The sequence below is a fragment of the Helicoverpa armigera genome, chromosome 14, assembly GCF_030705265.1.
Source record: "Helicoverpa armigera isolate CAAS_96S chromosome 14, ASM3070526v1, whole genome shotgun sequence".
Classification (NCBI taxonomy): Eukaryota; Metazoa; Arthropoda; class Insecta; order Lepidoptera; family Noctuidae; genus Helicoverpa; species Helicoverpa armigera.
In genome coordinates, this window is record NC_087133.1 from 10,187,814 (window position 1) to 10,207,099 (window position 19,286).

Consider the following 19,286-nt stretch of genomic DNA (forward strand, 5'->3'; position numbering starts at 1 on the left):
TAGGGAGTTGTCAGTGCTAATTGGGGGCAGCGTACGTAGCGTTCAGCAATAGGCTGATATGATAATTATTATGAAATTAATCTCTATTTTCATTATACCCTATTTAGCTTTTACACGCAACTTCCTTTGTGACATTGAGGTACTGAGAACTTTCATACAAACTTTGCACCCCCTGTACCTATATTGCGTCTCCAAATGAATGTAGAATTGTTTTCGTTCATGACATTGATTCATGGTTGATGGTGAAGGCTGTTGAAAGAATGGTAGAATTCGGGTGGATCCATGAGAAATAGCTAGTACTTACTATTATTGTTCTTAACGAATATTTGAAAAGGGATTACGAAAAAAACAAAAGTCTTACTGTCAATAATTTATTTGTTTTTAAATAATAGTCAATAGACCGCAATGAATTTCTAGCTTTTGATACGATGAGCAATTAACACCTACTGTAGGTACGATACATGTACGCACGATGTAGATATACGTAAATTCAGTCTTTGTTTAGGCATCACTCCGCTACCGGCGCGCGGCTCGGGTCACGGGCGTCTCCGTAGAATCCGATCGTTGTTAACTAAGACGAATAATAATGTCATTACACACATGAAACAAGTGTAATTTGTGCTTAAAATATTCCGAATTAAAATTATAAATACACTATGTGATTGGACTGCATTGTTAAGTAATGAACGGTTGATTTCAAATACTCAGCACGCTCTTGGCACACGTTTGATAGCTCTCACGCTTCATTATCTGGTCTTAAAGCAAGAACACCTTGCGAATGTAAATCTCGGACCGCTTCCAACAGACGTCTCTCAGCCCTCGGCTCTCCTAATGCAACATCAACACTTCCAGCACACAGCAATAGTGCTCTGAGTGCTGCTCTCGGCCAATCCGGCCTTAAGCCACGTCTCACCGTGACACCAGCAGAAGTAGCCCCCAATCTTGCACACTCCGCTTCCAACCTATCTCCATACTCTTCTATCAGTGAGTCACCAACCGATCTCCGCAGTTCCGGTGTCAAAGAAGAAAGAAGTAACAATGCAACGTCATCCATTGGTCTCCCCAGAGAAACCATTTGCCAGTCAAGGGCTATACATTCACTCACACCTTCCTTTTCTCTAAATAAGAGATTTCCACTCCAAAAGTCGGCATGTGCAAGTGGTGCTGGTTCAGCAGGTCTCAGTAACGTCCCGAGCAAGGAAGGAGCGCGGGCACTTAGGGCCGAAACAGCGGCTGCTTCCTCAACACAGTCTGGTCGTCCTCGTAAAAATGCTTCAAGTTGTGGCAGTCCTCGTCGCACGAGGCGCAAATATCCCGCCGCAGCTCGTTCACATGGGAACAGAAAATCAAATCTCTGATCCAAAGGTCCTTCTCTATCCCGCAGTGCGAGGGAAAGCGCGTGAAGTCTTGCAGCAGCGTAGAGCGCTGATCTTGCCCGCTCTTCAGTCAGACCTTCAGCGAAGTCAGCGGCTTCGTAGCCAACTGACGTCACATCTTCTAGTACAAGCTCGCTGTCTCCTCCAATTTCGTCTGAAATGAAAGTAAAATATCTTAAAAGTTGCCATACAGTTGAGTATTTAAGACTACTAATAAATTAATGAACAGGAGATTTACAAGCGCAGTTTTTCATTTCCGCCAAAGCCTGAGCATACAGGCGCAGCTGAAAAGCTTGACCCAATTTCCGAACCTATGAAAAATGAAACCTAGAAACAGGTCACACAGGCGAGAGGGGAGCTGGGAGGAAAGGGGTCGGGAATGTCGCATGTGACGCGCAAAGGTGAAAAGTCAAGTGGTGCGGTCATAAAAAATGTAACTTGGCAAATTGTTTAGATTGGCCAGTCTCTTCATTACTTATTAGGCATGTTTACTTGTAGGCACATAAGACCACATATGTGACGTATGACTACCGTGAATCACGTATGAAAATATTTCGCACATACTGTAGTGATCAAATGCCTACATTTGAGACACTTCACAGTCTAACAAGGCCTTGAGGAGACAAAAATAAATGCTTGAGTCATTGACTGGAGATTCGACACACGCGATGCATACAAATGAATGAAGAATAGATATAACAATATTGGAACTGTATTTACAAATTGAAGCATATGATAGAATACTAACCAGGTAGCCTGGCTTTCACGCATCTTGGTACAGGTAGGCCTTGTCCGGGGCCCAGAGCTTCTTCGGCGAGTTTGTTGAGAGCTGGTGCTAGCTCCGTGTAGAATAGGATCTCTCTGGTGTCGAATTGTGCTTCAGCCACGAACAGTCGTCCGAAGGGGTCCCGTGGTGGCAGCTTGACGACGAGTGGCAGAGACCGGCGTTCGCCATTGCTCTCGTAGCAGACTGTTACAGCCAGCACGCGACTGAGAGCTCCAGCAACACCCGCGCGGGACTCCACATGTACCTGAGACAATATAAAAAAAAGTTTATTGTGTGCACCTTGTTTACTTGGCTATGTAATCGAAATAATGAGGATAAATTCATCAACATTCATTAAACAAGTCTACTTTTGGGTGCCTACAAAATAAATTATAGCGTAGGATTTTCTCTTAATGATTTACCGCCTGAAAGTATTTGAGTTATAGTTTTTTTTTATCACGTAAACTATTATCATGCTCTACTGAGAACATAAAATTTCAATCATTTCTATTATCCAAGAAAAGTTACGGACCGAGTACCAGTTTTACTCACTAAAATATAAATAGATTAAAATCTGAGAGTAAATAACTAGAAATGAACTGTAAATAAAGATAAGTAATGCAAGTAAACCTCGTTAGGAGCGACCACGCCCGCGCCGGCTAACAGTTCCCGGGCCCACTCCTCGGTGAGAGCGGCATCCGCATCGGCCTCCGGTCCGGGCTCGCAGTCCGAGTCCTCGCTGCCGCTGCTGGGGGCTTCAGAGACCGCCGCACTGTCCGGGCCCCCGGCTTGCATCCTGCACTACTTACTCGCCACAAGAATTACAGCGACAAATACTATCTCTGCGTACTTATACCGCGGCGGCTTTGCACATTTCTGAGTCTGCAACGCTTGTTGTACGTAAAATCGACGCGAAACATTCGAGCGTAGCAAAAAATATTACTTCATACTGGGGTAGCAGTTTCGGTGCACTGAGCTCGAATAGATACGCCGCCTGGGGCTACGTCTCGCTTTGCCGGCGTCTCGCGCATGCGTGTGTCTACGAGTGCCTCAATTATTCATCGGGACTCCCATATCGTGTCGTGTCACCCACCGCTCAATCATGAATCAACATAATGCATATAGTGGTTCCTTAGTTGTGTAATCTTCAGGGATAACAAATATCCATTCAGGGATTCGGACAGCTTCAGCTTATCTAAATGACAGATTTCTTATTTTTTTTACAAAATGTCAAAATGTTTAAAGTTTCTTAGGTCCGTTTTGCAAATGTTCACCTATTTCTAAGATTGGAGTTAACTACATGCCTACTAATAATCTCTATAGATTCTTAGGGAAGGAAGTGATTACCATTTAACAAAACATTAATTTAAGTGTTATACACCATCTGCCGGGGCTGCGGGTTGTTCGAAAGAGATACCGCGGCCCTGGCACATGAAAGGCCTACGAGTCGACGGAACACGACGGTTTTTAGTCAGAAGAGTCTGACATTCCCTCGCCGCTGCTAACCCACAGCGGGAGGGGTCATTTGATGATTTTTGACGTCATAAAAAAAAAGTGTTATGCACCATACATTTACCGAATACGCACGTGGTACCGATGCGATGGTACGGTAGCACAAACAATAACGTAAAGCATTTATCTATTTGGCTATTTATTTCCTGCAATTAACTCCCTTTTATAACAAAACAAAACTGACAGACCCTGAAAAGCCATCACTTCGAAAGCTGGAAGAAAATATTCCTTAACACCAAGTCGGTAATTAATTATCTTTTTACCCGACTGCAGCGCCGCAAAAGTGGGTAATGTGTTTATTAATCTATATGTATGTATATATGTTTGTTTGTTAAACTAATTACAAAAATTGGAGCATGAGCTAATCAATCATGAGGTAGTCACTACAGTTATCGGCACGGATATCGAGCCATGACCTTCACCTGCGCAGAAGCGATTTACTGCCTTATGCGTACGGGAGCGCAAAGCGATCCCCACTCTTCCGCCGAGAGCCCAATATCCGTGCCGGTATCTGTACGTAGTTGCAATATGGTCTAAGAACTGTAGCAGGAAGCGTTCGGCGGCTACTTCCGCCTTTTGTCAGGGGGGAGTTCGTACTGTATTTACTGTAGGATTTGCAGTTCGGTATTTTCTAAAGAAAAACAGTCCTTCATGGTTATGGCAAAGTGGATTGCGCGAATATCCATCCGATATGGTTACATCATTACATCAGGGAGCATGTAGGGGAGGAGTTTAAAGGAAGGAGTACATGTGGAGTGTATATCGAGTAGGTACCTACCTATATAATTATAGGGATACATAGAGAAAGTAAATGAAAAGAAGAAATAAGTGTGATGTCACAAGTAAAAAAGGGGGTATTTCGTACGGTGCCAAAAACTGTATAACCACTGATATTCGGTCTACTTCCAGCCTAAAACTCGGTTGCACCTCGCTATGACACGACACGGTTAAAAGGAATCAACAATCAATGTGTTAACAATTCTTCCTCATCGAGAGACTAAAGCTGATAAATGCTGAATGCGGAACTCGAGCAAAAGCTGTTATAAATAACAGCGCATACGAACTATTACTCTGATAAATTTACAGACCCGCAAGATTGGGTTCCGTAAATGTAACAGAGTTATTTGGGACGCATGATTGATTTATAGCAAAAATAGTTATTGTTCTTGCTTTAAAATCTACTGTATAATATTTTTAAATGAAGAGTTTGTTCCTTTGTTAAGTCTAGTCACTAGTCACTAGTCTGATTTGAAAAAATATTTCGTTGAAGGATGTTGATGATAAGACTACTTTATAACCGAGTGTGCGAATAAGTTCCCATGGGTTTACACAATAAACAATGATTTTTCTTTTAATATGGTAATAATAACCGTCGCTCGATGAGAATGCCGAAGATACAACCGAACGATAATAAAGAAACCAAAGTACCGCTATTTATAAACTTATTCAATAATGAAAACACAAGCCGTGAGAGGCATGTTTATAATTTCTCTAATTTCCAAAATCTCAGTATTCAAAACTGCGTCTCATTCGAAACAGATGTCAAAATTACATCAATGTCACTTAGTTGACATTTGTATTGTCACCCAGTCATGTCATTCTCATTTCGGCTCGCAGCCGGAATGTAAATAAATTCTGGTAAAAGAGAAATCCCATAAAATGGGCAAGGAGAAATCGAAAAAAAGGCGCAGAAGATCGTCTACTTCCAGCTCCAGCAGCTCTGATAGTGATCGGGAAAAGAAAAAACTCCGCAAGTTGAAGAAAAAAATTAAAAAGGAAAAAAAGAAGGCTGATAGAGCATTGAAAAAGAAATTGAAGGAAGAAAAGAAAAGATATCTTAAGAAGAGAAGGAGTAAGAGTAGCAGTCGCAACCGCGATGTGAACAATGCAAAGGATGGAGACGCGTCGGCCGACATACCGCTAGGTACGAGAACTATAAGGTTTTATATCGATCGGCACCATTTTCGAGCACCTTTTTATATTTTTTTCATCAAGACAGTATAATTTTATGTGCATATTGTAAACTATTTGATATTTGTCTGCAGAACTAATGGAGAAGTCCAAGGCTATGGCTCCAATGACCAAAGAAGAGTGGGAGAAAAGACAAAGCATAGTTAGAAAAGTTCTAGATGAAGAATCTGGCAGATACAGGTTATCCTATCCCTCTAATATCTTATTTTTCATATTTTATTTATTCAAAGACTACTATTTTTCATGCATCATTCTAAATTTAAATGTGATATATTTTTATTTATGACAAATGTTATTACCATCCCTCAGTTGAGTCTTGTTTTCAGGTTAATAAAAGGTGATGGAGAAGTGTTAGAAGAAATTGTGTCACGGGATAGACACAAGCAGATTAATAGACAGGCCACACAAGCTGACGGAGCATTCTTCCAGTCTCAGACTGTGGAGAAAAAGTCACTATAGGGTACATTTGGATTGGAGTGAATCCAAATTTCCAATATTGACACGGTTTTGCTGTTTCCTCTATTGCATTTCTAGTTTCTAAGAATTGAATGGGCCTCTTAACTAAATGCACCAAGATATATTTATATGCTTACATTATGTACCTATCCTTGTAAGTTCAAATTAATTAATAAAAGAACATTATCTAGGGAGTTAAAATTCCTGCTTGAAAACATTATTTTATTTAATCTGAGCCATGATCCGATTGATATCTGAGTTAACCATTTGCAACATACTTTTAACTAGTAGACTGGATCCTATCATTTTTCGAAAATGGTTTCATGATCTTAGCCAAAGGTACACACTGCTGAGCCTGCCTCCTTCATTGACTTCCAAAATCAACCTCATTTCAAAAAATCTCTTCATATATGCATAGCAGGGAAAAACATTACTATATGTCAAATTTGTTTATTGATCTACCTATTTACATTATTTATAGTTCATCTTTGGTTTGCATGATGTCCTCATTTGACGTTGTTTCCTCGGCCGCAGCATTTGTGTTTGTATCCTGGAGGTGTTCCGTGACTAGAGTAATAAGACTTTCAAGGGGCCGGCCTCCATGTTCTACATTCACTATCTTCTTGTCCTTGTAGAGAATCAGCGTGGGTAAGCCATTTATCTATGTATAAAAGAAAAAAATAAGAGTAGATTAAAACTAGCTCTGTAATTTTGAGTTAGATTTTCTAAATGGAAATATTTTCTTATTATAGCAAATTAGGGATATAGTAAATAATGTGTGTGGTTTCATATAATTTCCTGCAAAAAATTCAAAAATTAGTTTTGTTTGCTTCTGAAACGTAAGTGTCTAACATTAGACACCATGATGCCCTCAAAAGATATCTCAATTCTATGATAAGATAAACTGTTGCTTTATATAATATAATACTTCAGTAACATACCTTCTCCATTTCACAAATGGGTTTGGATTGGACACAGTCTACGTCGGCGATGATAACACGTGTTTCGTTTTGGAATCGCTCACCCAATTTCAGCCATAGTGGGCTCAACTGCATACAATGTGCACACCTGTTAAAAAAAAAGCAACTTCAAGGATACAATCTAATTAATATTCTTTAGTCTCCAAAACAGCAAAAGATTAAAAAAGTAGGTGTAACTATGGTCTTATTAGGTTCAGGATGGAATATTTACCAAGGTGCAAAATAATTTATAAAAACTAATTCCTTTTCCAAAAAGGTCTCAAATGTTTCTTCAGATATCCTGGCAACTGGCAAGGCTTTCTTTTTCTTTAGGAACTTGTCAGGATCATGATTCTCAGTCAGTAGCATTTTTTCGACATATGCTTTTAAATCATCTATGGTTTCTGCTTCAGCTACACCCATCTGAAAGAAAATAGACAATAGATTGTTATTAGTGTGTAAGAATTTACATCTCCATCGTTTTTCACAATTTCATAGAATTATAAAATGAACTTACAATTCTACCATTGACAATCCACATAAGATATGGATACTGTTTGATGTCAAAAGTCTTGCAAGTCATCTCATTGTCAAGGCAATTTACCTTACCTATCTGAATGTACTCATTATGTGTGTATTGCACTGCTAGCTCAGCCCATATAGGTGCTAGTTTCTGAAAAAAAAAACAGCAAAATGTTTTTATTTGAATTTTACTACATAGTGGGATATAACAACCAAATAAATAATTATAAATATGATGCCCCAAAAAAAATTAGGATAAAGGCACAAGGATAATTACAATGAGTCAGATATATATAACAGACTAAAATGATGTATAGAAACAACAGTTTTTATTTGTCTTATTTTTATGTACAAGGTTTACCTGTGATGCTTTACACCAAGGAGCGTAAAACATTATGAAGTGTTGCCCTCTGGACACAAACTTTTCAATATTTTGGTCATTCAAATAAGCCATACCACTGTATGTTTTTACTTCTCTTGAGTCTTTTTCTTGATCTAGACCCTGAAAAGAAAAAAAATGTGTAAAAATAGGTTCTATGCCTCTTTACTTCAACATTCTTGTAAGATTAGGCTTACCTCTGATTTCATAGTGAAGACTTCACTTAAAAATAATGTTAGGGAAGGCAAGTCCCTAGTACCCTTATACTCTACTGGAGAGAATGTATTCTTATGGAAATATAATAGTGTTGGATATCCTGAAATACAAATATTTTAATTATTATAAGTATAGATTAGGTAGTAGCCGAGCTATAAGGTATTTGGTCAGTGGGTCTTCTTAGCAGCAGAGCTACTTCTAAAATAGTGTTTATTAGATTATCTGCCTATATAAAAAAATATGAACCAATAAGATTATTATAACTAATAGCAGACTGATATGTCAGAGTTTCTCTTCTCTCGCTTAGCTTGGACTAAAATTCATACACAATAGTAGATAAACTAAGCTTGCATTGTAGTCTATTTAAAAATAAGTCAAGTACCTGTGATGTCGTTTTCGTTACATAATTTATAGTGTATCGTACAGTCAACTTGAGCAATAGCAAACTTTGAATCTTTAGTGTTGACAAGCTCGGCTAGTTCAGACCATATAGGATGGAACTCTGTGCAGTGGCGGCACCTGAAATTAGTTAATTTTATATTAAACAATAGTCCTTATCAGCCGGCTAAATAATCAAAACTATGTAAACAGAAAGTAAGTCAGATGGTATAGTAATGGTTGCAATCGCTGATAACTAGATTATGGTAAAAGATACAAACCATGGTGCATAAAACATCACAAAATTGCCATCCATTTCTTCTATTTGGAATTTAAAATTGTTTGCATTGTATTCATATACTGCGCTTTCTTCAAGTGCAACGAAATAAGGTAAAAATAGAAAATATAAAAGCACAAGTCTTCTCAACATTTTAGGAGATGTATATAAAATATCATTCACTAGAAAGATTTCAGTAATTAATTAGCCGATACTAATTTGTAATCATCGAGGCTAATGCTTTTTAAAATATTAAAAATTATGAACACGAACACCAATCATCACTTCACAACAAATCGAATTGAAAATATCTGATTACCACAGATAAATAATAAAGGATCGATATGTTGAGCGCGGTTGAGAGCGATACATTCGGTTCCATTGATATTCTCATGCTAACAACCGATTGCTCATTTTGAACATTCCATTTATAAATTTTTGTAAATAAAATGATTATTCCTTTGTAAAAGTACTTACTTCATTAATTAAAAACTAGTTAAATTATTTAAATCCATTTTAAAAGAAAAATGAATCATAATAAAATACGGAGCATCGACAAACGTCACTAGGCTGTAGCTTTAGGAACATACAAAAGAATGTGGTAATTCTTCAAAATGGTCGCTTTGTATGGTTTGCCAACTTGCATGTCTGTGTTTCAGAGTTCTTTGTTTTCGTAATTCATTGGATGTTATTACATTTATGGAAAAGTGTATGCAAATTCACAGTTGTTTAGTTACGATATGAACATTGACATTGTTATCATAATTTGTGGTGTCCGAGAAAGATGTCATCGGTAATGTGAGAGCTCTTCGATAGAATTTTATTTTACAAGATTATGACGTTTGTGATTCCGAATCAGATGTGCAGAAAGTGAAAAATATCCTGGTAAATGGTTGTTGCAATATATATTTCAAAGACAGTGTCTGTAATTAGAACGTAAGAAACAAAGCTGACTCTAATTTTGGCATTCCACAGTACTATGTCATGATTGATTCGTGTTGAACATTCTTTTGGCTTGTAATGAACCAACAGCTTTGACTGGAAGAATATTCATTCAGAGTGCTAATTTGTTAACACATATTCATGTAGGACGTAATTTTGGTCACGATAATATTATGTTTATTGGTAATGATTGTTATTTGTGTTGATAAAATTGTGTCCATGTCAAATAGCACATAACAATCCAGTAAGAGTTCAGTTTTGTGTATGTTTTTACTACTTATAAGAAATCTATGAGTGTGAACTGTGTGATACAAATTATTGTTTTTTCTTTTCAGTCCATTACAAGAGTTCTCAAAGCATTGGATGTCCTTATTATGTTGAGTGAAACCAGGCATTAGCAAGAAACAAAACAAACAAACTTGAACACATCTGGGCTACAAGTTGCTGGACAATATTTGGGTGTATATTAAATGCAATAGTGAGCAGTGAGAATGAGTGTGAGAAGGTGGTGTGTGCTGGTGTGATGGGAGGGGTCGGGTGAGAGGTGAGGCGCTCGGGCGCGGGCGCCATGAACCCGCCGGCGCCCCGCCAGGCGGCCGCTCGCTCCGGCTATCATCAGAAGGCGCTAGCCCAGATCCGCAACTCGCTACTACCATTTGCTAACAATGGCAACTCAGAGCCTCCGGGCTCGTCAGCAGCCAGCACCGTTAGCTCCGGTGTCAGCTCTGGCTTCAGCTCATCGTCGGGGAATGGGCTGGATAAAGATTTGACTGCATTACCGCAGACCTTAAATCAACTGATTGCATTGGGGTTTGATGAGGTAAGTAGAAGTATAATGAAATTTTTTTTGTACTATACTGAAAATTTATGATTATGTATTTAATTATACCAGTAACTGAGAGAATAGCATTGTAACAAATATTTAATGTTATAATTCAGTTAAGGAGAGAAAATAAACGATAGAGTAGATGATTCTGCTTGGTTGGTTTCTGTATTTCTAGAAGTAATACAGACGTGTTTTGGGTACTCCTGTCCATCCCATTATCTTGCCCATTATACTCAGGGGATTCCTAATGTTTCTGTAAATACATGCAACTAACCTAGTTTTGTTATGCCAAATATTTTATAATACCAAATCAACTGCGTTTTTTTATATAATAGTCACCAATTTAATATTAAGAAGCAGAAGATAAAGGATACAACAGTATTTTTTTTATAAATAGCACAATAAATATAATTGCTAATATCTTAAACAACTAGATAAATTGCACTTTAATTACAGAATTAATTAAACCCAGTTTTCTTATTAAATATTTCTATGAATTGCATCAGAATATTTTATAGTTTTTTTGTTACTCTGAACATATCGCTGATTAGAATGACAATAGGGCTAAACGCAAAAAGCATATGCACAAATGCTGATTCAATGGAGCCGGCTGGCTAGCTATGGTTACAGCGCTGCATTATTTTGTATTGAAAAACCTTGTTCTTATAACCATTTTATGTACTAAATATGATAACAAATGTAATAAATATAATTGGTAAAATTTAGTAATATCCAATGTCTTCTTTTCAGGATGCAGCAGTTAGAGCATTAAAATATGCTGGAGGGCGATTTGACGCAGCATTAGATTATCTGTCAAAGCAACAGGAATCTCTTAATGGAGTCCTTAAAACAAGTAATTTAAATGCACTGAACTCCAAGCTTATAAGGAAACCTAGTCTAGAGCGTGAAATCAACCTCCATAGAGGTAGTCCTGCACTCGATTCTGGGGCAGGTAGCTCTCGGTCCGACAGCCCTCGGCAGTCGGACGCACCTCCCCTCCCTCACGAGAAGTTGAGCAGGCAGTACTCGCCGTCCGGTTTCTCTGAGCCGCCGCCCCCTCCCCCGCCGCGATGTCCGTCCACGCCGCCGGTGATGCCGTCCGTGCAACAGCTCATGAAGCGCATGTCGCCGGCGCCGCCGCTGCCGCCCGCGCGCGGCACCAGCCCCGTGGCGGCCGGTGCGCCCACGCCACCCGCCCGCCAGCCCATGATAGTGCAAAACGGCCCTCAAGTACAGCAGCAGCTAACGCAGCAGATCCAGGCCTTGAGCATATATCAGTCGTCGGGCGGCGGCGCAGAACTCCCACCTCCATATCCGCTATCAGGCGTGCCGCCACCACCATCCTATTCCGTGTCGATGCAGAATCGACAGAGTCCCACGCAATCCCAAGATTACAGGAAAAGTCCGTCGTCAGGGATTTATTCGGGAGGTACCTCCGCCGGATCGCCGAGTCCGATTACGGTAACGCAATCGACTGGCTCTGCGTCCGGGATGACTCGCCCTACGCCTATTCAGGCGTGGACCGCGAGACAAGCGGTGCAACCTCCTATTATAATGCAATCTGTGAAGAGTACACAAGTCCAGAAACCTGTTCTGCAGACAGCCATCGCGCCTGTTGCTCCCCCACCCGTCGCGAGTTCGACCGCGCAGCCTCCTCCACCCTCGTACGCTAGTTCTATTCAGCAAAAGCAACAGGCGCAGACGCCGCCGAGCTACCCGCTGGCGCCGAAGCCGTCGTCACCGGGCTCCACTCCGCCGGTCATACCGACCGCGACCACTCCCACCGTCCCCACCACGGAGCCGCCGAGCTACGCGATCACCATGCAAGCGCTGGCGGTGCAGAGAGGGATGCATCCTATTCCACCGCCGCCATATGGTAATCAAAACGATAACACGACTACAGTCAATTCCCACCACTCACCTTTACATAAGAAATTTTCAAACACCGGTGAACCTTCCCAGGTAGAAATTAAATGTCCCAATCATAACTGTACGAACAATCTCTTGAAAGACAGTGTCACAGCGTCCAGTTCAGATAAAAGCTCGAATGGTTCTTCTGAGCGTCGGCCCAAAGGTGTCGAAAAGATACGGCATCAATCCCCCATACCGGAGCGAAAGAACATTAGTAAAGAAAAAGAAGATGAACGAAGAGATTGTAAAGTTAGAAATTATTCGCCTCAAGCCTTTAAGTTCTTTATGGAACAGCATATCGAGAACATTTTGAAGTCGTATAAGCAGCGGAACTTTAGACGAATGCAGTTGGAGAAAGAAATGACGAAAATTGGTCTCAGTGCGGAAGCACAATGTCAAATGAGGAAGATGTTATCTCAGAAGGAATCCAACTACATTAGATTAAAGAGAGCGAAAATGGATAAGTCCATGTTTACGAAGATAAAGCCGATAGGAGTGGGGGCCTTTGGGGAAGTGACGTTAGTAAGGAAGATTGATACTAGTCATCTATATGCCATGAAGACACTGCGCAAGGCTGACGTGCTGAAGCGGAACCAGGTCGCGCACGTGAAAGCCGAGAGGGATATCCTAGCGGAGGCTGACAACGAGTGGGTCGTTAAGCTTTACTACAGCTTCCAGGATAAAGACAACTTGTACTTTGTGATGGACTACATACCTGGGGGTGACCTGATGTCTTTGTTAATAAAGCTGGGAATATTCGAGGAGAGCCTGGCGAGGTTCTACATCGCGGAGCTGACGTGCGCCGTGGAGAGCGTCCATAAGATGGGCTTCATCCACAGGGACATCAAGCCCGACAATATACTAATAGATCGCGATGGCCATATCAAGCTCACTGACTTCGGTCTATGTACAGGATTCAGATGGACGCATAACTCGAAATACTATCAAAGAAATGGTAAGCATCAATTCTATTACTACATTTCAGTGTTATTAAAATTCGGGACATCAATTGAGCAAATTCTAAACAGTAAATGACATTCTAAAAAAGAATAAACAGTAAATGTCAAGTGGAACAGACCTCCCAAAGCACCATTTGGAACCGTTTTTCAGAGAAAATGTACTCAAACATTGTGTTCTATTTCCAGATCACGGGCGGCAAGACTCGATGGACCCGGTGGACGGCGAGTGGGGCGCCATGGGCGAGTGCCGCTGCCACCAGCTCAAACCTCTAGAAAGGCGGCGCAAGCGGGAGCATCAGCGTTGCCTCGCCCACTCGCTAGTTGGCACGCCTAACTACATCGCGCCCGAAGTCCTGCAACGCACGGGGTATACCCAGCTGTGTGACTGGTGGTCGGTTGGCGTCATTCTCTATGAGATGCTGGTCGGCTCGCCGCCTTTCCTCGCGTCTACGCCCGCCGAAACACAGCTAAAGGTTTGTGTACTGTTGCTTTGATGATGGCGATGCTTTTTGTTGATTTATATATGAACATTTATATGATACTCGAATTTACCGGCGACTTCTTCAGAGTCCAATAGTTCATGCGGCTTGACGTTAACTTTCCACATTTATCATAGTATAATACATATTTATTTTTCGGGGAAACTACTTGCCGGATAATAAGCCTATTTCCGTCTCTAATTCATTCTTTTCAATATTTTATCCAAATCCGTTGAACCGTTTTTGCGTCAAAGTTGGCTAAACACGCTTTCGCGATAATAATGAGTAAGCATTTGTTTTGCTTCGCAGGTTATAAATTGGGAGAGCACTCTCCATATCCCGGACGCTGCGAAATTATCTCCCGAGAGCAAGGATTTAATCCTACAGCTATGCTCTGGTCAGGAGACGAGGCTCGGCAAGGATGCCAACGAGGTGAAGAACCACCCGTTCCTGCACGGCATCGACTTCGACAAGGGGCTGCGGAGGCAGGTGGCGCCATACATACCCCGGATTGACTACGCCACCGACACGTCCAACTTCGACCCCGTGGACCCGGACAAGCTGCGCAACTCGGGCAGTTCCGACTCCAACAAGTCCGACAGCGAACTGCTCGACAACGGTAAGACGTTCCACGGCTTCTTCGAGTTCACGTTCCGAAGGTTCTTCGATGACGGCTACACGAACAAAATCAACCTAGACGACAACGATAACCAGGGCCCCGTGTACGTATAGAACGAGCTCCGCGATACCGACAGTGATAAAAGAGACACTGAGACTAACTTGTAGGATTTTTTTACAAAGTGTGTGCCTTTGACTCTCTCTATTAAAACATTAGTTTTTGTAAACGTAACGAATATAACGTATTTAAAATTAATTAAAAGCCGTATTGTTAATAATCCCGGTGATAATGTTGTAATATTGTATCGTTATGTATTTGTAAGAGTAATCTTATTTCACTGTAATATATGTAACGGATGGATCACAGTAGTGCATAGCCTAACTATGGTGCTGTTAGCGGCCGACAAAGGCCGCGATGTCTAATGTCCATTCAGTGTATACTATTTTTTGTAACTAGAGAAATTATTTATGAGATAAGAACAAGCTTACTGGAATTAGCGAATGATTGTCATTATATTTTCTTATGTATTTATCGAGGTAGGTCGCTTATGTGTGTTTGTTTATATACATGTAAAACGTTTACTTATGATTCATTAACATCATACAAACTTTGGCATATTTAGTAAAACATACTGTGCTTCCATGTTGTCTACAGGACACTAGCTCATAATGTGTGCCTTAGAATTCAATATTAACATTTACAAGTGTATCTTAAAGAATTGTGATGGGTCAATCGATTGTAGACTACAACATAGTGGATAAAGTTTTATAACTCGACATAATGTACTGAGTGCAATACATATTTATTACCAAACAAAAGTCGACGCATACTTGATTTGCTGTTGTTGAAGTTTTACTTCGATTCTTAATTTAGTTGAGCACATTTTGACTTGAATTTTTGTGTTTAAAATATGCAAGATTTTGTAACTACCAATTAACTAACAATATCCAATATAGTCGCAAGGTAAATAACATAAAGTAATGAGAACAAAAGGCGTTAGAGCCGCCATACATAACAAACTGCTTGTTTGTGGTCGTTATAAGAGAAAACGCCATTTTTCACTTGTACAGTAAAATATGAGTCAGTTCAATTATAAATTATGTGTTATTGAATGTAAATTGTTTTATTCTGAAATGAATCATGCTTATAAGTGAATGAAAATAAAATATGGGAATTTTTGTTAATTTTTTCTTTCGAATCCTTTGTACAATTTCCAATAATGTAAAATACTGTAATACATTGTTATCTGTAGTATATACAATAGCTGCAGGTATAGTTTTATGGTTTCAGTAAGAATTCTTGCACTCTCTTGTTAAAATCTTCAGCATACTTCAAATGAATGTGATGTTTGCCTTCTGGGTACAGATGTATCCTAAAACAGACAGGAGTTACTCCATGTTAGCAGCCATTATGTTTTATGAATCAAATATTTAAAAGTATGACTAGATATTCAATTGATTAAAATTCTTGGAACTCAAATAAGGGCCTATGCACACCACGTTTTTTAAACGCGCCGTCGATGCGCGTTTGTAGCGATACAGACGCGATACGCACGCAAGACAGACGCAGCCTGTAGACCTTTGCACACCTGTATACATACAGACGCGCGTGTGTAGCGATACAGACGTGATGCAAACGCGCGTGTGTAGCGATGCAAACGACGTTTGTATCGATACAGACGCGCCGGTGACGCGCGGTTGCATCGATACAAAGGACAACAAACTGCTCTGCAGGATAAAAACGCGCCGTCGACGCGCGTTTGTAGCGATGCAGACGCGATGCAAACGCGCGTCGACGGCGCGTTTAAAAAACGTGGTGTGCATAGGCCCTAAGGACTAGAAAAAATTGAGGTTTAAAGGTGTGGCACTATGATCAGGTAAAACTTGTTTGTTGTATAAATAAAAAACATTTCAAAATTACCTAGAATTATCAATGTTTGTGTGCAAGTGAGAAGCATGAACACTGTCCACCAGTGGATCCTTTTGCCCATACAGAATGTAAGTTGGGCATTTAATATTCTTCAGTAGTTCATTACAAATGTTGCCATTCTTAGCATTGTAAATAGCTTCCATGCCATCTACCCAAGCTGCCCAGTATCTGGCAAACAGTTGCTCTCCATAAATCTCAATCAGAGGCTCCCTCATCCTTTTTGACCATGAATTTATATCTCTTATTTCTGAAATTAAATACATCCAGTTATTTTGAGCTGAAGAACTAACACTCAGTGGACATCAACCAATCAATTTACTTTAAATCTATGCTCATAGTAAGGGTCAATTCCCACTGAAAGAGGCCGTAAGAGCACGGACAATGTAGGAGCGCGGCGCGGCGTGGTGCGGCGCCGCGCGGCCCGCCGCGCTCGCACTCAATCACTTGCATTTACGGCCGCTGCTCTTTCAGTGGGGATTGACCCTAAGTTTAATGTTTATGTACCTACACCAATATTTAATACTGGTCTTATTACATTATAAATTAGATTGTAGGTAGATTAAAACCTAAAAATTATGTAACTTACTCTTATACATTTCCAGTTCAATGGGCAATATAAAAGAGTTGGTGCCCCACACAACCAGTTTTGTGACAGAATCTGGATATTTGGCAGCATGGATCAAACCTGTGATCCCACCATCACTGAACCCCATCACAGAGTACTTGGGAACTTTCAAAGCCTTGAAAATACGAGACAATAATAATTTAGATTGTTTTGCCATTACAAAACTTTCAGGTGGTCCATCAGAATGGAATTAAGTGAGGATAAATATGCAGTCTACAGCTACAGCAGGACTACAATCCTCAAGTGTTCCACAGAAGCTGAAGAGTTTGTTTGTTTGAACACGCTAATCTCAGGAACTACTGGTCCGATTTGAAAATTTCTTTCAGTTTCAGCCAATTTATTGAGCCGGTATGGGAAGTAGTTCCCACAGGATGCGGGTGAAACCGCTGGCAGAAGCCAGTCATAATATATAAGTATCTTAATTTTTTTTGTATGAACATAATAATCTAATAGCAAAGCATTCATATAAGTAGATCTATGAATTTTGACTATTGGAAATAATGTCTTTATTTTTATTACTTAGGAGACAATGTAACATATAATACCTTCATGAACTCAAAAGCCATCTCTGCATCTTTTTCATAGAAGTCTGGAGTAAATTCTTTTTCTGGTGGCCTGCTTTTGCCATATCCAGGAGGATCCCAAGTCACTAACGTGAACTTCTCGCGATCAAACCCTTCTATTTGAGGTTTCCCTTCAGTCCATATTGTACCCAAAGCTCCAGGCAAGAATAGAGCATGGTGAGCTCCATTACCAACTTTCACATAGTTAATATCACAGTTTTTTACTTTTATTTTCTCCTCCTGAAACATAAGGAGCCCTTTAAATATCTTAGCCCTTATCTTCTGCCGGTCTAAAGGTCAGAAATTTAAAGTGAATGGTTTTTAAATTGTAAAAAAGTAAATGTTTAATAACTTTATACCTAGTGATTTCTCTAGTAAATAAATCAGACTATCAATTGAATCACAAGATTTTGAATATAAATTGTAATTTACCTTGGGAGCAGAAGACGAAGAGAGAGCTCGACAGGCATTTTTACTTAAATTAGAAAGCGGGGAAGTAATTTTCCTTAGTAGTATTAACATGTTTACTTCAGAAGCAAATTACGATGCTCCGCAACGTTTCAGGTATTTCTTTGATAGCACCGGTTAATTATATTGTTATCCACTGCTGTTATCACTTCATAATTGACGATTAAATACAATAAACAGTAATAAAAATAAAGGTTAACATTCAAATTTGATAACAATGATAAGAGACGAGTAAACAAGTTGTCACCTATGTCACTGTCGAATGTGAAATTTTTGTAATGTAGATTAAATAAAACAGAGTTTACTAAACTAAAACTAATTTTCAAAAATGAAAATCTATACATGAAATTAAAATGATATTAGTAGGAAGTGTGCCAAACTTTAGGAATAGGTATATCATTTTTTCTGTGATAGTCAGATAGATACAGGACCCACTTGCCCTGAAACCACGGCCGGCCGTACAGGGGCCCGATTCTCCTAATTTTACTTAAGCGACATACGATTATACGATTCACGTTCAACTCGATTCGACTGAGATCCAATTCCGTCTCGATTACGATTGAAACGTATGTGGCATTCCGCTATTTTTTCTTTGAAATAAACGTTTATCCTTTTCTGTCATTAAATAATGAATCATTTTGTCTGCAAATGATTTACGATTGCAAAATGATTGTACAGCAAACTACCGTATAGACCAAAATCACCAAAATAGCAGACCAATCGCAAACCAATCGAATGTCGTTGGAATACGATTGGTCTTATATTAGTAGCAGAATGCCCAATATGGTTAAGGGCTGATTTTTCAATCATCAGTTAACTACTATCTGAGGAATAAATATGGCGGTTTGACATATTTTCCATACAAAAGCTGTCAAAACTTCAAATATATTCCTCAGATAAAAGTTATCTGGCGATTGAAAAATCGGCCCTAAAACTGCTATTGCGATCATATTGCGATTCGATTTTGACATTATTAACTTAGGAGAATCGGGCCCCTGGTTGTACGAAGTTGCGATTTGGGTGGTAACAAAATGGGAACATTCATTCGGGATTCAGGTTTCTACACCACTATCTTCAGCTAGGCTTTTAGCCAGTACTAATAGTAAGTTATGATCTGAACTTATCAGATCCAAAATATCGACCATCAGGGAAG

At 39.8% G+C, this 19,286-nt stretch overlaps 5 protein-coding genes across 5 annotated transcripts; 2 read left to right on the top strand and 3 right to left on the bottom strand.

Annotated features, from left to right (window-relative positions):
- Window positions 1–357: 357 nt before the first annotated feature.
- On the bottom strand, window positions 358–3,336 carry LOC110375344 (uncharacterized). Its single transcript, XM_021333420.3, has 3 exons — window positions 2,773–3,336; window positions 2,125–2,407; window positions 358–1,530 (listed from the first exon to the last, which is right to left on the bottom strand). Exons 1-3 carry the CDS (start codon window positions 2,935–2,937, stop codon window positions 737–739), a joined length of 1,242 nt encoding a protein of 413 aa, XP_021189095.1. The 5' UTR covers window positions 2,938–3,336; the 3' UTR covers window positions 358–736.
- A 1,892-nt stretch (window positions 3,337–5,228) lies between these two features.
- Window positions 5,229–6,296, top strand: LOC110375325 (ADP-ribosylation factor-like protein 6-interacting protein 4). Its single transcript, XM_021333400.3, has 3 exons — window positions 5,229–5,578; window positions 5,700–5,805; window positions 5,952–6,296. Exons 1-3 carry the CDS (start codon window positions 5,314–5,316, stop codon window positions 6,082–6,084), a joined length of 504 nt encoding a protein of 167 aa, XP_021189075.2. The 5' UTR covers window positions 5,229–5,313; the 3' UTR covers window positions 6,085–6,296.
- A 219-nt stretch (window positions 6,297–6,515) lies between these two features.
- Window positions 6,516–9,130, bottom strand: LOC110375345 (thioredoxin domain-containing protein 5 homolog). Its single transcript, XM_021333421.3, has 8 exons — window positions 8,817–9,130; window positions 8,540–8,676; window positions 8,139–8,257; window positions 7,924–8,064; window positions 7,558–7,713; window positions 7,273–7,463; window positions 7,023–7,149; window positions 6,516–6,742 (listed from the first exon to the last, which is right to left on the bottom strand). The coding sequence occupies exons 1-8, from the start codon at window positions 8,963–8,965 to the stop codon at window positions 6,557–6,559; spliced, it is 1,206 nt and encodes a 401-aa protein (XP_021189096.3). The 5' UTR covers window positions 8,966–9,130; the 3' UTR covers window positions 6,516–6,556.
- A 256-nt stretch (window positions 9,131–9,386) lies between these two features.
- Window positions 9,387–15,726, top strand: LOC110375348 (serine/threonine-protein kinase Warts). The gene is made up of 5 exons (XM_021333424.3): window positions 9,387–9,697; window positions 10,090–10,574; window positions 11,331–13,446; window positions 13,637–13,923; window positions 14,239–15,726. Exons 2-5 carry the CDS (start codon window positions 10,323–10,325, stop codon window positions 14,659–14,661), a joined length of 3,078 nt encoding a protein of 1,025 aa, XP_021189099.1. The 5' UTR covers window positions 9,387–9,697; window positions 10,090–10,322; the 3' UTR covers window positions 14,662–15,726.
- LOC110375350 (valacyclovir hydrolase) lies at window positions 15,653–18,389 on the bottom strand. Its single transcript, XM_021333425.3, has 5 exons — window positions 18,098–18,389; window positions 17,648–17,905; window positions 17,064–17,217; window positions 16,469–16,724; window positions 15,653–15,920 (listed from the first exon to the last, which is right to left on the bottom strand). Exons 1-5 carry the CDS (start codon window positions 18,185–18,187, stop codon window positions 15,827–15,829), a joined length of 852 nt encoding a protein of 283 aa, XP_021189100.1. The 5' UTR covers window positions 18,188–18,389; the 3' UTR covers window positions 15,653–15,826.
- Window positions 18,390–19,286: the final 897 nt, after the last annotated feature.

Excerpts from the sequence above, each read along its gene's own strand:
- LOC110375350 (XM_021333425.3), bottom strand. The coding sequence starts at position 18,187 with ATGTTAATACTACTAAGGAAAATTACTTCCCCGCTTTCTAATTTAAGT. Across the intron at positions 17,906-18,097 it reads CTTCGTCTTCTGCTCCCAAG|GAGGAGAAAATAAAAGTAAA; the intron begins GTAAATTACAAT and ends CTTATGTTTCAG. Across the intron at positions 15,921-16,468 it reads ACAAACATTGATAATTCTAG|GATACATCTGTACCCAGAAG; the intron begins GTAATTTTGAAA and ends TGTCTGTTTTAG.
- LOC110375325 (XM_021333400.3), top strand. The coding sequence starts at position 5,314 with ATGGGCAAGGAGAAATCGAAAAAAAGGCGCAGAAGATCGTCTACTTCC. Across the intron at positions 5,579-5,699 it reads GTCGGCCGACATACCGCTAG|AACTAATGGAGAAGTCCAAG; the intron begins GTACGAGAACTA and ends ATTTGTCTGCAG. Across the intron at positions 5,806-5,951 it reads GAAGAATCTGGCAGATACAG|GTTAATAAAAGGTGATGGAG; the intron begins GTTATCCTATCC and ends TCTTGTTTTCAG.
- LOC110375345 (XM_021333421.3), bottom strand. The coding sequence starts at position 8,965 with ATGTTGAGAAGACTTGTGCTTTTATATTTTCTATTTTTACCTTATTTC. Across the intron at positions 8,677-8,816 it reads GTGATGTTTTATGCACCATG|GTGCCGCCACTGCACAGAGT; the intron begins GTTTGTATCTTT and ends AACTAATTTCAG. Across the intron at positions 7,714-7,923 it reads CTTGGTGTAAAGCATCACAG|AAACTAGCACCTATATGGGC; the intron begins GTAAACCTTGTA and ends TTTTTTTTTCAG.
- LOC110375348 (XM_021333424.3), top strand. The coding sequence starts at position 10,323 with ATGAACCCGCCGGCGCCCCGCCAGGCGGCCGCTCGCTCCGGCTATCAT. Across the intron at positions 10,575-11,330 it reads TTGCATTGGGGTTTGATGAG|GATGCAGCAGTTAGAGCATT; the intron begins GTAAGTAGAAGT and ends TCTTCTTTTCAG. Across the intron at positions 13,924-14,238 it reads CCGCCGAAACACAGCTAAAG|GTTATAAATTGGGAGAGCAC; the intron begins GTTTGTGTACTG and ends TTTGCTTCGCAG.
- LOC110375344 (XM_021333420.3), bottom strand. The coding sequence starts at position 2,937 with ATGCAAGCCGGGGGCCCGGACAGTGCGGCGGTCTCTGAAGCCCCCAGC. Across the intron at positions 2,408-2,772 it reads GCGTGGTCGCTCCTAACGAG|GTACATGTGGAGTCCCGCGC; the intron begins GTTTACTTGCAT and ends ATATTGTCTCAG. Across the intron at positions 1,531-2,124 it reads CGTGAAAGCCAGGCTACCTG|ACGAAATTGGAGGAGACAGC; the intron begins GTTAGTATTCTA and ends CTTTCATTTCAG.